Below are 14,761 nucleotides of genomic sequence, written 5' to 3'. Positions count from 1 at the left end.
CTGTTTCACATAATACATGTCTTGCTTTTCGTTAATAATAACAATAATAATAATAATAATAATAATAATAATAATAATAATAATAATAATAATAATAATAATAATAATAATAATAATCTTCTAAACGCATAACTAAAATTGTATTTTAATTTGAAAAGACAAACAGGAACTTCATCCTCCTAGCCAAACATTACTGCCTTCACCGTTTCCTCCTCCATCTGCTGCCTTCCGCTGAACTACATCGGCCGAGTTTAGCGTATACCGTAACTGCATGGCAGATGGTGCACTGAGGGTGTTTCTTTTTTGTTTTTCTTTTTCAGTAAAGACCAGCCGCTATGCAGTGCTGGTATTCGGTGCGTGACTTTTAGCTCTCTGTTTGGCAGGACAGACTGAGTGCAGACATCAGGAAGCTGAAGAAAAGAGCTGTGAGAGCAGCCAGGCAGTCAGGAGGCCACGGTTCCCCCTCACACACATACACACATCACCACGGTCTTGATGGTGATGTATGCAAGGAAACCAACAAGAGTCAGCGATGGGTAAATCAGACTCAGACCGTAGCGTTTGAAACATGTTTTTCTTACGCCGTTGATTTAATTTGTGCGTTTAAGGTTTACTTGTAGCCGTTAGCTAGCATGGTTAGCCTGCAATTAGTTAGCCGTTGATTCCGGATATGTACCTTAGCTGGTCGACTACCGTTACACCTAATAGTATTCACATCGTAAATCCTGCCTATTCTAGGTATTTGTAAGATATACTTTAAACATTACCGATTCAATGTGAACTACAGTATGAGCTAACACATCATGATAAGATGGCAAGTCAGGCTAACTTGGCTAACGCTAGCTACTTAGCTAACTGTATATGCTCCAGAAAGTCAGTTTTCAAAGTGACAAATAGAAAATAAAAAAACGTCATTGAGATCTTGCTCTAACCTTTGTTCTGTGTGTCTCCACAGGTGCAACGACAGAAGGGATCCCCAATCGTATCAGGTATGTCATGTTCAGGTTGTTAGCTGTCACCTGTCATGACGATCCATAAACGTAGGTCAGCACAGTGTGCAGGTGATCAGCAACTGTCTGGATACATTTCAGTTTGATCACAATGGTAATTCATATGTGGACTGTCTTACTTCAGCCCTTGTGTTTCAGTTACTCTATCAAAACAAGAATTTACTAGAAATGTCAATAGAATGACAATAAAAATAAAAATGCTCTAATTCAACTTAAAGGGTCTCCTGATTGAGAGGTAAGAACACCACTGTGTGAGATTGAGCATATCTCAACAATTCTGCTGTGCACTGTCCTTTTTAGACCCATAAATCTCAGCCAAAGAGCCAGGCCACAAGCCTTCACCGCTACGACAAGGTGCGCGATGGGTCGTCAGATCCTGTGCCCCCTTACAAGATGCAGCGACGCTCAGACGAAAGTCCTGTCAGCAGACACGGGGAAGGCACGGGACATGGCAAGGCGAAACCCTCTCACAGCGTCAGAGGGAAAAACGGTGAGTCTGGTGGCATTGCACATGCATGCCATTGCAAGATTAATCTCAGGCGGTTGTTATGAAGGGGAAACGGTAACCACAGATGGGCTCAGATAGGCATAAAGGTCAACCCTGTCTTTGTTTCTATGCTGGTCCCTGACATAATATGTGAACTTCTTCTGTCATGTGTTATTGTCATGAAGACTCTGGTCACCCCTGCCAGTTGTCATGTTGTGGGAAAAAAAGCTTCCCATAATACTGCCATCAGATTAAGACGTAAATGTAAACTGCAAGTATAAGCCTAAAATAACAAAAGGCAAGCTGATTTCTTTTCCCTGTTGTGCAGTTGTGACTCTCCCTGAGGATTTAGTTCTTAGCAGAGCCTCGTTTGCTTTCTCTCCTTTGACAAGTGGCTTTGTTGCAGGGACCAGTGGCTCTCCTCAGGAGAACTCCCACAACAACAGTTCTCACCATGGCACCGACTTGCATGCGGCTCAGAGCAAGTCCGCAGACAGGGTAAGGATCTACCCAGTGTTATCTGATTATAAAACCTTCAGCGATTCCTTTAGAGTGCAGCCACGCCACTATGGAACATTTTATGCAGGGCGTGATGGATAGCCATCTTCCTCTCTCACGCAGACATTTATCAAACCTAACTCAACAATGCTTGACTGTAACTTCATAATTATGTAAGAGGCTCCTTGTGTAGTAGATGGTCTGATTAGAATGTGGACTTCCTTGTTTAAACGATTTGCCATTTGTCAGTGTGAATGAGAGACACATTGTTATTTCTCACTGGTTGGACTGCACAGTGGGACCAAATACACAATATTCAACATTGTCTGGTTTGACACTAATTTGAACCGCTCCTGCAAGCACCCACTGCTCCGTGCATTTGTAAGCTTTCCTACAGACTCTTGTCAGAGCACACATGGCTCACTTTAAGTGTGTAATATTCAAATTACGTTAGAGTCTATCTTAATTCTGTTATATCAATAACTGTGGGAACTGCAGTACTAAAAATCTAATTATATAATTTTTTTTAAATGAATTGTTACTAAGATACTGTTGGTTTTACTAGTAGTATGTGGTATCTAATTACTCTTTCCACAGAGAAGGCATGAGATCATATGTTTTAAGGGCTCAAGCCTCACCTACAAAAGCACAGTTTTAAAGTTAGTACAGATGTGGATGAGAAATGTTAGATCCTAACAGAGTCGTCAGTATATGCATCATCATTAATATTAAACATACCAGCTCGCATCCACACTCAAAAGCCCCGGTCCATTATCGAGGCTCGGAAATGAAAGATGTTTACCTCCCAAAGCAAAATGGATTTATGTTTACCAAATGTGCTGACTCAGGTAAGCTCTTGCCAGTATGTACAATGAAGTAGGACTGCTACCTCCAAGCACTGGAATAAACAATTTAAATGAATTCTTCCACTTGTTGATCTTTGCTTTTGAAGCTTCGTAACCCATTTACACAAAGTGATCGATTGCCTTGCGTTACATCAGTTTAAAGAGCACTTTCATATCCTCTCAAGTTGTTTGAAACTTGAATGCGTGCTCCTCAGGAAAAAAAATGTGAGTGCTGGGAAACCGACACTGTTGCTTGAAGAAACTTTGACTTGAGCACTTTGAGACTGGAAAAGTGCTTAGTGGAGCAAAAGAAGGTGTGATGGCTCACGGCTTCAAGAGGAATGTCACTGCTGGGAAGTGGGTTGTGTAATAACACTGAAAAGAGAACTACAGACCAGCAACTACCAGAATGCTTTGCAACCTTTTCCTGTTCACCAGACAGACTGGACTGGTTTGAGGAGGGAGCGTATGGAAAATAAGGAAGTACTTTTATACAGAGCGGAAGAATTTATCTGGGGGAGATTTGCATAAATCACATAGCATGGATGGATTAAAAAAACACAGTCAGAAACAGATACTGTGCTTTCAGTTTTACAGTTCTAGGTTTTTTTTAGTATCAGTGAAATAGCCTTTGAAGATTATGGCTCATGAAAACAAGGGAACATCCTAAACCTGTATGAACAGTCGGTACTTAAAATGAATGCATGCTTCTGCAATGGATCGACAAAAAGCCTACGTGCCAGTGCCAATATTTATACCTGTGCAGGTTGCACAGGTATAAAGGGCAGTGTGTAGGGCTTCAGAAAGGTTTGTAGTTGGGATGTACCTAGATCTAACAGCGAAGTGTATGTCTGCCAGTGCTTGATCAGCAGGTTGTATGCTTTACCAAGAGAATAAAGTGGGGGGGATTAGATGCAATCAAAAAGTACACAATAAGTTGAAACTGGCCAAAAACGAACTGTCAGGATTTTCTTTTCCCAACTAAGGTTAAATTTACCTGCTCTTCGGATCATCGTGGCGGGAGGACCATGTAGCTAACTTGGCGTGACTTCTTTGTTAGATTGACTAAACATCAGATATTTTGACTTTGAAGTGAAGGGTCACAACAATAATAATAAAAAAAAATTTATGAAAAATGATCATGCATACAATAATTGCATTACTTTGGCAATGTTATTGGGAAAGTTTTTGTATAAACTGAGCAAAACGAACTTGGGGTGAAGTGTTTTTTTTTTTTTTTAACTATTTGACTCTCAATTTTCCTTGTGACTAGGACCCAGCAGATGACTGGACAGAGCACATTAGCTCCTCTGGGAAGAAGTACTACTACAACTGTAGAACTGAGGTCTCCCAGTGGGAAAAGCCCAAGGACCTGCTGGAGAGGCAAGGCTCACTTTATTCAAGTCTGTTGGCTTTTTAACCTGAGACAGTGACTGAGGTTGTTGTTCTCATGCAGAGTCACACATGACGGCTTTAGCACCACAATGCTATCAGAATATCATTAGCTTAAGGCACAGGCTCAAACCGCAGCCCACGTCCTTAACATCATCGCTGTTGCTTTACAAAACCTGTTTGCTTTGCTTCAGGGAACAACGGCAGAAAGACTCAGTCAAGATGGCAGCAAACAGTTTTCCCAGGGACATGGACTACAGACAAGAGGCCTTGCAGGACAAAGCCACAACAAGTACGACTTACCAATAAAATCTTGTTCATGTGTATATAGTTATGCTTCAGAATATAGCGTGAATTCATTCTGTGTTCATCACTCTGCTCGTCTCCACAGAAATCGCATCAGTGGATCAGTCCACAGCAGCCAATTGCGGCCATTCCTCCTCTTCCTCTCAGAGCCTGACCCCTGCTGCCGCCGCTATAGGCTCCACCCCTTCCAGCATGTCGTCCTCTTCTTCGTCCTCTAGTGTTCAGGCGCCTCCGTCTGCCCAGTTGCCCTCGCCGGCGCTGCTCCAGGACCCGGCACTCCTGCATCAGCTCCTCCCGGCGCTGCAAGCAACTTTGCAGATGAACAACGGCAGCATGGACGTGGCCAAGCTGAACGAGGGTGAGGATGAGGGCGCGGTTTACACTGCTTACCGGTCTAGTGTCTTATTGCCACTTGTTTTGCACATATTCAACTCTGTATATTTTATATATTTTATTATTATTATTATTATTATTATTATTATTATTATTATTATTATTTTATTTTATTTTTTTACTATTTAATTTGTAAAAATGTGTACACACACACACACACACACACACACACGTAGGAAAATATTTAGTATACACATCCAGAAATGCATACACTATTATATATTGTACATATATTTATTAGTTTCAGGTTGGCCATTCTTGTATTTTGCTCGTTTGTGTTGTTGTGTTTGCACATCTCTGTTGCTTGTGGGGCTCGCACACAAGAATTTCACTCGCATGTGCTGTGCCAGTGTGCCTGCACATGTGATGTGACAATAAAAAGTGATTTGATTTGATTTGATTTATTCAGCACAGAGGCGCACAATTGGTTCTCAGAGTTATATTATGGGTTGTTTGCAACTTCATAGTTGTTTAGCTTAGAAAAAAAAAGGGGGGGGGGGCGTCCTGTTTGGAAAGCTTGTTTTTACACACAGGTATTCCTGCGTACACAACAAAATATGTCATCTTTCAAAACAACAACATCTTGTTTGTTTTTGCTTTTTGTAACCCCCACCCCCAAGAAGCACATGTGTTCCGGCATAAAAAGGAACATGCCGTGCTCCTGCCTTGAGGCATGACTTCCAAAAAGAGTCAGGATGAGTGCGCGGGCTAAGTTTATGAGAACCAGCAGAATTTGAAGATGCGTGGCAAAACAAGCTAGCAGTTCGGCTACATTTAGGCTTCGTTCATGTTAGCTTCCTTCTGTCTGTTGATATGAACTTAGTTGGTGCACTGTGGTTATAAAGAAGCTTGTCGGACAGGTAAGAGCTGGATTTTTACCCTCTAAGATTTTGCGTCAGACAGCAAAGAGGCCACAGTGTTATCGACCCTTTTGGTGATAGAAAAAAAAAAAATTAGAATCTGTGTTTGATTGTCTTTTTTGTTTTTTTACAAGTGTTTCCCCTGTTGCACTAACTCGATTCTTATTTCAACTGAGTTTTCTGACTTCTAATGTTTATACACTCACCTGTTGTGTGTTCTTGCTCACTCACCTGTGTGTGTGTGTGTGTGTGTGTGTGTGTGTGTGTGTGTGTGTGTGTGTGTGTGTGTGTGTGTGTGTGTGTGTGTGTACACACGTCCCTCTTTCCTCCCTCCAGTATTGGCAGCTGCTGTCACCCAAGCTTCCTTGCAGTCTGTGCTTCATAAGCTCCTCACTGCTGGACCTGCTTTCAACGTCACTGCTCTGCTCTCAGCTGCTCAGCACTCCAACCAAGGTACGGCCTCTTTGCTGTTTTTCACCATCTGCTGTCACATACTGATTTTCATCTTCTTTGGAAGGTTTCTGCTCTCTGTGTCCTTGTTTTACTGTGTGTATAACTTTAGGGTTTTTTTTTTAGATTGACTACAGCTATGTGGGGGGAAAAGAAGCACAAGACATGGTCCCATGTTCTGGGATAAAGGATGTTTTATATGCTGTTGTATTCCCTCTTCAAGCCTTTTTACCTTTTTAATTGTTTGCTGTTAGTCCTAAAAAAACCTGGTCTAATATCAGTGCTCATTTTCCTCCTTCACACTCTGTACAATGATACGTGCAACCTGACAAATCCCCTATTCTTCCACGGCGATCTTATGTTTTCCTGTTTTCAGCCCAGCACTCGAGTCAGTCGCCGGTCTCCCTGACGTCCGACACATCATCGCCGCGGCCGTACGTCTCACCACGGAACGGCACACCACAGAGCAACCAGAAGTCTCATTTGGGTGTGCATCCTGGCAGCGTCTCATCCTCGCAAACCAGGGTGAGCCTTTGAAGCTAAAGTAACAGAGCAGAGACGCTGTGTTTATGACTGCACTCCTCTGGACCATCTTCTCTGTGTGGGTTTTCGTATCCGTGTCTTGTTTTTATTCATGTTTCTCCTCATCGTCATCTGTTTTTCCCTCTTCAGGGCAGCATGTCTTCTGGGAAGCCAGGCTCAGCTTCCTTGTCCCAGACAGCAGAAAAGCGGCCAGAAGACCCCAGGACTCTGCAGCAGAGAAGGTAACTTTCAGGAAGGAATTATTTAAAATCACTTCATCACAGCATAGATTGGTGGAGGCAAAGCCGATGAGTAGTAGCGGGGGGGGGGGAATTCAAGAGCTACAAGGACAACTGGCCTGAATTGCAAAAACATGCTTTACAAAATACAGCAACATGTCTTCCAGATAGTGTTTATGGGAGCGGTTTACTTTTGAGAAAGGGTTTGCAGCAAGGTCTGTGTGTTATTTGAGAGTAGTCATTTTGGGGACACTCAGCTCCCAATGATGCAGTTCCCCGAACAACCGGAAATGTTGGTGAGGCTTATAATTCATCCATATTTCCCCATTCATAGGCTAGACGGTGAGATTATAGACTGATCTGTGTAACAGTAATCAGCTAGAACATCAGAACAACTGCAGCAGGATTTTATTAACACGGTCTCCACCTGCGTGTCTTCCTCCAGCAGCCAGGACATGTTGTGCACAGGATCAAACGCATCTGGTGCCTTGTTGCCTCACGCTCCGTCCAGCAGTGCGAGCCACTCAGACACCCCTGGCTCCTTCACTCCCAGCCTGTCAGCTCATTTCGATGAAAACCTCATCAGACATATCCAAGGGTGGCCTTCAGAGAACACAGAGAAACAGGTATAGTCCTCCAGAAGACAGGTTCACATTTTATAAGGAAAAATGTAGAGCTTGGAATTCCATTTTTCGATAGTGAAATTGGCTCTTGAGTGACTTTCAGCAGACTTTGTCGTGAGTGGGCCTGTACAATATATGGATATATCCTCAGTTTTATTACTGCTCATTGTGTTGATGTTTGTATGGACAAACTGAGACTGCAGAAAAAATGATGATGGAGTAAAGAGCTTGTGCTGTGAAATGTTTTCACTGTCACTTCTGGTTGTGCTACTCTGTCATCTTTTCTGCTCCCCGTGTTGGAGTTTTATTTTATGCTGAACTAACTCTCTCTCTCTTACACACACACACACACACACACACACACACACACACACACACACACACACACACACACACACACACACACAGTGTGTGTGTGTTCAAAGATGCTGTTCTCCATCGCATCTATGATAACTCTTTGTTACACGAAAGCTGGCGTTTTTCATGTTTTTGTTTTTTGTTGACAAAATGCACTTCTCCCTTTCCACCAGGCGGCTCGGTTGCGTGAAGACATCCACAACATGGGCAGCTTGTACATGTCTGAAATCTGCACAGAGATGAAAAATCTTCGGTCTCTGGTCAGAGTGTGTGAAATCCAGGCCACACTGAGGGAGCAGAGGTGAGGCAAATGGCTACATTTGCATAGACTCAGCTGTTAACACACATGCATTTTGATTTACATTTTCTTTTTTTCGCAACTGCAGAATCTTGTTCCTGAGGCAACAGAGCAAAGAGCTGGACAAGCTGAAGAACCAGAACTCCTACATGGTGTGAGGACCTGACCCGAGAGGAACAGGCTTGGATGGTCCGATTGAGACAATTAGAGAGGGAGGAATAGACACGGACAGCGAGCTGCTACAGTTTATTCCTCCTGCAAGAGCGACTGTTAGAAGTCAGTAACTGACAGTGAAGCTCCGTCATCCTGAACATGTCTTTTCTTTTTAATATATATATATATATTTTTTTCTTTTCTCCATTGTCCACTACATAAATTGCTCAAACCGACTGTTCGCATGTCGGAACAGCTAAAAAAAAGTGGACAACGGGACCTTTTTTGGACAGCACCTTTTGGACCACGAATCTTGGATTGTGTGTGTTGTATTGGGTTAACTTGTTTTCTGGTGTGTTTTGATGTGTAGTGGTCAGGAAGAGAGTCAAAATGAACTAAGACAAACCCTCTTGTGATTGGTGTGACACTTCTGTGGGTGGGGGGGAGAGCGATCGGGTCCCCTTCCCAAACTTCTGAAATGAACTTTGTCATGCACTGCGATGTGTGGCTTCAGTGGCAGTGATGTTACTGTTATTTTTCTTTTTCTTTTTTCTTCACCAATCAGTGGGTTTGCCAACCCATTTTGTCTTAAAGCTGGTTTGTTTTACATGTCACCAGATTCACTGAGATCTTTGGCCAGACCGAAATGACAGATGTTTTTTGTCCCAAATGATGGGATTGTTCCATTGATGCAGAGTCACTTGGAAGACATGGCTAGTTGTGTAAAAAGCACTTTGAAAGCTGTTTTGATGAAGCTTATGTTATTGGACCTAGGTTGGCCACAAGTACATCTGAGGTTGTTTTCCATTGGTAGCCCTGCTGGCAGTTTTCTTCCTTCTTTTCTTTTTAAATTGTAAAATTGTCAATATTTTGTTTCTGTTCCAAGTCAAATTGGGGACATGTTCATTCCTTACAAGCAGCTTAGCAGGAGGTTGCATAAAAGAATAGAAAAGTGACTGAATTTACAGTCCCTTAAAGCTAAATTATTATTGTGCTGGAGTTATTACATCCTTGTAGTTGTAACGGAAAAGCTTGACGAAGGAATTTTTTTTTTTTTTTCTGTAAGAAACTCATGTTTTGGTTTTGTTTGTTGCTGCAGCCTTTTTATCGACTGACTCTAGACAGGTGTGGTTACTTTTTGCGAATGGTTCATTCGCAATGAGAGGGCATACTTTTATATGGCCATCAGATTAAAACTGCAGTCTTACACTCCAACAGTTTAAAAAAAAAAAGTTCCTTTGTTTCCTGGTTATTTGTTTTTTTTCTGTGACACGGAATAGTTCCCACAAGATCGGATGTGCACAATTTTTGGGGTTTCGGGGTGGGGTCAGATTTTTTGGGGGGGCTTTGTATTCCATTAAATATGTGAATAAAATATTATGCCACACCCTTTGCTTGGCTTTCACTGACATCTCAAGCATGCCAACAGGATATCTTCAGTATCACTTTGTAAGCAGTTAACAGACGATTGCCTGTTTGAGTACTGCTGCTGACCACCAGATGGTGACAGTGAGCAATGTTACTTTTAAACCTAATCCTGCCCATGTGATCGTTTCTTGCTGGAATCCGTCATGTTAAAAGAGAAGAGGACTTGGAAATTTTGAAATACCTGGCCTGTATTACGTTTCTGTTCCCATACCGGGGCCATATATCCATAGTACCCAGCCCTTAGATAACCTGCCACACTTTGCTTTCCCCTGCCAGGGGTGTTTCCACACTTAACAAATGGCAATTAAACTATGTTAACATTTGTATATTATAATTTAAAATAAAAAATATAACCTCAAAAATATTCATAAACCCTCTATTTACATTAAAGGCATGAAACTCTACAAATCCCAAATGACACCTAAAAACCCAGAACAGTGTCGCCCCACCAAACTTGCTGCTTGGTCTCTCCCAGAACCCTTAACTAGTAACCTTTAAGAGCTTCCTTTGTCTGAAGCTGGATTTTTGCTTCAAGAATTGAAACATTTCCATCGTGATCTTTGCTTGTGTTGTGTTCCCCATGCGCACAGCTACCACATGCTCAAAAAACCAAAACCTAAAGAGTGTTTTCATGCTTTCACCAAGTATCTCATGCACTCTATATAGAGTATTGGGCCATCCAGTCTTCATCTTTGAATTTCAGTCCCACTTCCAGAGGTGTCCAACTAGCCATGCAGTCTGCCTTTACAAACATTGGTAAGAAATGGGTCTTTTCAAAGAGCTCCGGTAATGTAATAGGATCCTTTAATTACAACAAATCAACTGGTGAGATGTCTTCCCTCTTAGATAATCTATGATCAGCTGTAAGTGGTGTCATTGCAAAGTGGAAGAGTTTAGGAACTATAGAAACTCAGCCACAAAGAGACAACCATGTAAAACTTCAGAGTGAGGTCACATGCTACACTCTGCTGACTCGATAACTGCAAAGCTGCAAAGCCCCTCCAGCATTAACATCAGCACACAAAAGCCGTGTGCTGGGGTTTCAAAGAATGGGTTTCCCTTATGGAGCAGCTCCTGTAGGTGTAATGTGTAGGTGACCCAGTACTTTTGTCCATGTAGTATAGTTCATATAATTCCCCGAAGGAAAAAAAAATCAGATTTATTTTCATTTAGAGACCAAAGCATTCACAGCAGCTATACGAGTGCAGATAAATCCAAATTATTCCTTTAATTATGTCTTCATCCTAATCTGATCATCAGCTTTACTGTTCAGATGTAGGAACACATTCTTATAGTTTCGCAGTGGTCAGCACTGGCCCCTTTGAGGTTTCCTATCTTTTTTTATACACTCCTGGTCTGCTCATTGTGCATTCAGGATTTCCACTCGATTTCATTTATTACCATTTAGTCAGTACAAAGCTCGGCCTGCACCCGAGCCTTTTTCTAGCTGATACACCAGCAGCTAAATGTGCAGAGATCACCAAATTTATCTGCTGCACGGGTTCCATTTGTTCTCATATACTACATGCTGCTGTCAGCGCACAGAGGGCATTGCTCTCATTACCAGTGATGCAACATCTTTTTTTTTCTGTTACACTTAATCACAAGCTTATTAAACATGATTAAATATTGTTGTTTCAGTACATGGTCTATGGCTCAGAGTGGCTCGAGATGGAAATAAAGTTTTTTAAAATTTTAAATCTTACAGGGTCTGTCCATCCATCTCATTCAACTCTTCCAGAAGAACAAGACTGCAGTGTGTCTTGGTTGAAATAAATCCTGACCTGTGTGCCGTTTCATTGAGTTAGTAGTGAAGGCTGTGGCATCTAAACCACTGACTTCAAGTTACCATCATGGCTATTATAATGATCTGTTCCTCCCTCTTTTTCCCCTCATCACTGTTTGGTTCTTGTGTTTCTTTGTCAGTTATATGAACTCACCTCTCATACATTATTTAAGGATCACACTCCTGATTTTCATCTCCTCCTGGGACAGATTCTATGTTATAACTCACCCTTCCTTTCTCATCTTTGTTCAGTATCTTAATTTGTCCTAAGTTGGAAGCTTAATGACTAATCTGGGATTTGTTTGCTGCGCTGAGTAAACAGTGTGTGGACATGACCTCCCAACATGAACACATCTCATTTAAAGTACAATTTAACCCGCGGTGATACCTTGATGGCAGCATTTTTTTATGGATCCTGCCCAAATGCCCATGATGGCAAACCTTTACCTCTGAACCTCCTGGTATGATACTGGTATTAGTTCTATTGTCATGCATCTTCCTTCTACTTTTCTAGTTTTTCCAGGAAAAACAGCCAGACATGGTAAGTCAACATCAACACCTGTTGATTGCAAACATCTTAATAAATTTACTATGAGAGGCTGTTCAAATGTCCTGCAGGAAAAAAACAGTTGTTGACCCACATGGCCAACTGCCATACTTCACTAGAATATACAAAACAACTCCAGTTTAGTAATTTATCAAAAAACACGTGTTTGCATCATACAACATGAAATCGATCAGGGATCTGAATGACAATGATTAATGGGATCATAAATTCATTAATGATCCGTAGGTGTAGACGTATCTGCACAAAGGCCAATTTTTAGCATCACTCCTATAAGTCTACAACACCTTCTGTTACCTAATGCGAAACTATGATAGTTAAAACTGGCTACGTTTGGATATGAGCAAAGCTCAGAACTGGTGATCAAAGAAGAAAAGACGTTTGGCTCGTTGGGTGTCTGAGGCATCGGCCTTGGTGGGTTGTCTGAAAATGCTGTCGAAAAAACAACTTCCTTTTGTATCTTAAAGAATTTTTGTCTCATTTCAGAACCCAGAGAAATAAAACCATAGTGGAAGTGGCTTAAACATGCATTTTACCTGTAGGCCACCAGATGGCGATAGCTGTTGGTGCAAAAAGACTTCCGGTCCTAGAAAAGTCTATGGGAGAACGGCTTTCTGTCTTGACCTCTGTAAACACTTTTCTAGTGAGTTAATGGACTCAGTCACTCATTCTGGCTCATATTGAATAAAAAAACTGAGTCACTTGGTGATTATATGTTTCAAAAAGCTGCTCATTGGCTAACGACTTGTCAATCATTAGTCATTAGACAATAAACAAGTGCTTTAAAAAAAATCCAAGATACAGTTAGGTGAATACTCATCTCGAGGCTTCAAAGCGACGCTTCAGGATGCTGGAATAACTCACTGGATTGAGGCAACCATAGATCGTAAGGTTGTCGCAAAGGCCTGGGTTGGAATCGGGTGTCCCACAACTTTGGATGTCATCACAGCAGCCACAGCAATATTTTACGTGGTCTATGTTATGTTGTTGTTTGGATGAATTATTATAAATAATCTCAGAAATCATTTTTTGATTAAAAAGATGGCTTTTAAAGCAAACACGCACTTTTCTAAATGACCTACAACATTTGTCAGGGTTTCTCTAGTTCGGCCTCTATAAAGGAACCTCTATGCTTTGATCTTCTTCTGCTGGCTCTTCAATTAACTGCGCATCCTCCTCTGCTTTCAAAGTCACTTCCATTGTTTCATCTTCCTGGGTTATACTTGTCTTTGTAGTAGCAACAACATCATTTTTTTTCAGTTTAATTACAGTACAATGGTCTGATCACGAGATTGTTGCTCCCCCCCCCCCCCCCCCCCCCCCCCCCCCCCCATTTTATTGTATTTTGTGTGTGTATAACATGCTACTGAGGCAGGAAAGCGCAGTCTCTTTTTATTTTTCACCTTTGTTGAAACTTGTTGACTTATACTGTAATTGTATATTACACGGATGAACTGTTTTTACACTGTCAGCAGCAATTTAAAGTACTCTTGACAAGATATTGTCCTTTTTGCCCATGAGGCAGCTTAGAAACATTGCGCTTTATATCACTTCTATAACCCAGGTAGGCTTGATGGCTCTCACCGCACACAACCAGTATGTCCCCACACTATGTCATTGATAGATCGAGTCACTGCTGCCTTCGATCCTTTAGTATTCACTTCATACAGTGCAGGTTAAAGATCATCTTCATACTCTCACCTTCTCTGCGGTAAGTTTGTTCTCTCCGGGGTATTTTTGTAGCATCTTCTCCTCACGCGCTTCACTTCAATCAGCGGCCCATCAGTCAGGGGGATTTTTTAAGACTCTCTGCAGTCCCTGTGTCCTAGCCCCCTTTCACCAGCACCGTCCTTAGGGGACACGGGTAATTGTCATGATTACCTGTCATACTATATTTATTGCTGTCACACATTTATTGATGGGTCCCCCTGATCCAAGTGAGCCAGATGCAGGCTCTGTCATTAGCCCTGTTTCTCTGTTTATAGCACCTTCCCTCCAATCTTCAGTTAACCCTGTTCTCTCACACCCCCAGCATTACACCCAACCCCTCCTCTTCTTATCTCACCCCCTGACATTATTCCTCATTTCGCTCATTTTTTTCCTTTTTTTTTGCAGTCACCCACACCCTCTCTCCATCTGTCCTTGTCATCCTCCCCACACTTCCACTGGCCATTTACCCCCCCCCCACACACACACACACACCATCATTGACTCCTTAGTGCTCGTCTCCCATCGTCACAGCCAGAGGGCTTTCACTAAAGTCACCGATCTCGCCTCAAACCGAACCTAGCATCGGGGGGTGGGGGATGTCGGCTTTGGTCGACTTTGTAAAACTTTTGATAAATGAGAGAGCTAGCCAGGGCCTTGTAAAGTCGACGTTATATAGAATGTCATTGAGGCCTGTGAGTTGAGACTGGGACATGCAACATTAGGGAGGCGGCTAAATGTGCCTTGAGCATCTTGGTGAACACTGCATGTTTGACTGTCATTTCTACATTATAATGCAAACCGTCGTGGATTGATGGGCGCGAGGTGGGGGCTGGAAGTCC

The 14,761-nt window shown here is 42.1% G+C and overlaps 2 protein-coding genes across 3 annotated transcripts in view; one reads left to right on the top strand and one right to left on the bottom strand.

Moving 5' to 3' along the window:
- Nucleotides 1-1,062, bottom strand: part of LOC101483148 (MAGUK p55 subfamily member 7) — a 31,246-nt gene extending 30,184 nt beyond the window's left edge. Inside the window, exon 1 of the mRNA XM_076876304.1 lies at nt 933-1,062. The gene's annotated coding sequence lies outside the window, so the exon portion shown is untranslated. The remainder of the gene's footprint in view (nt 1-932) is intronic.
- LOC101468451 (WW domain-containing adapter protein with coiled-coil) lies at nt 196-9,823 on the top strand. 2 transcript variants are annotated; one of them, XM_023153979.3, is made up of 13 exons: nt 196-536; nt 956-989; nt 1,311-1,500; nt 1,904-1,995; nt 4,114-4,223; nt 4,427-4,524; nt 4,624-4,896; nt 6,128-6,244; nt 6,618-6,766; nt 6,914-7,005; nt 7,451-7,628; nt 8,156-8,283; nt 8,369-9,823. In XM_023153979.3, exons 1-13 carry the CDS (start codon nt 496-498, stop codon nt 8,436-8,438), a joined length of 1,572 nt encoding a protein of 523 aa, XP_023009747.1. In that variant the 5' UTR covers nt 196-495; the 3' UTR covers nt 8,439-9,823. The 2 variants fall into 2 exon arrangements, with proteins under 2 accessions (XP_023009747.1, XP_004567251.1); XM_004567194.3 differs by having other exon boundaries at nt 7,448-7,628.
- Nucleotides 9,824-14,761: the final 4,938 nt, after the last annotated feature.

Source organism: Maylandia zebra, linkage group LG18, assembly GCF_041146795.1.
Source record: "Maylandia zebra isolate NMK-2024a linkage group LG18, Mzebra_GT3a, whole genome shotgun sequence".
NCBI classification, from domain to species: domain Eukaryota; kingdom Metazoa; phylum Chordata; class Actinopteri; order Cichliformes; family Cichlidae; genus Maylandia; species Maylandia zebra.
This window is presented reverse-complemented; position numbering and strand designations above follow the sequence as displayed.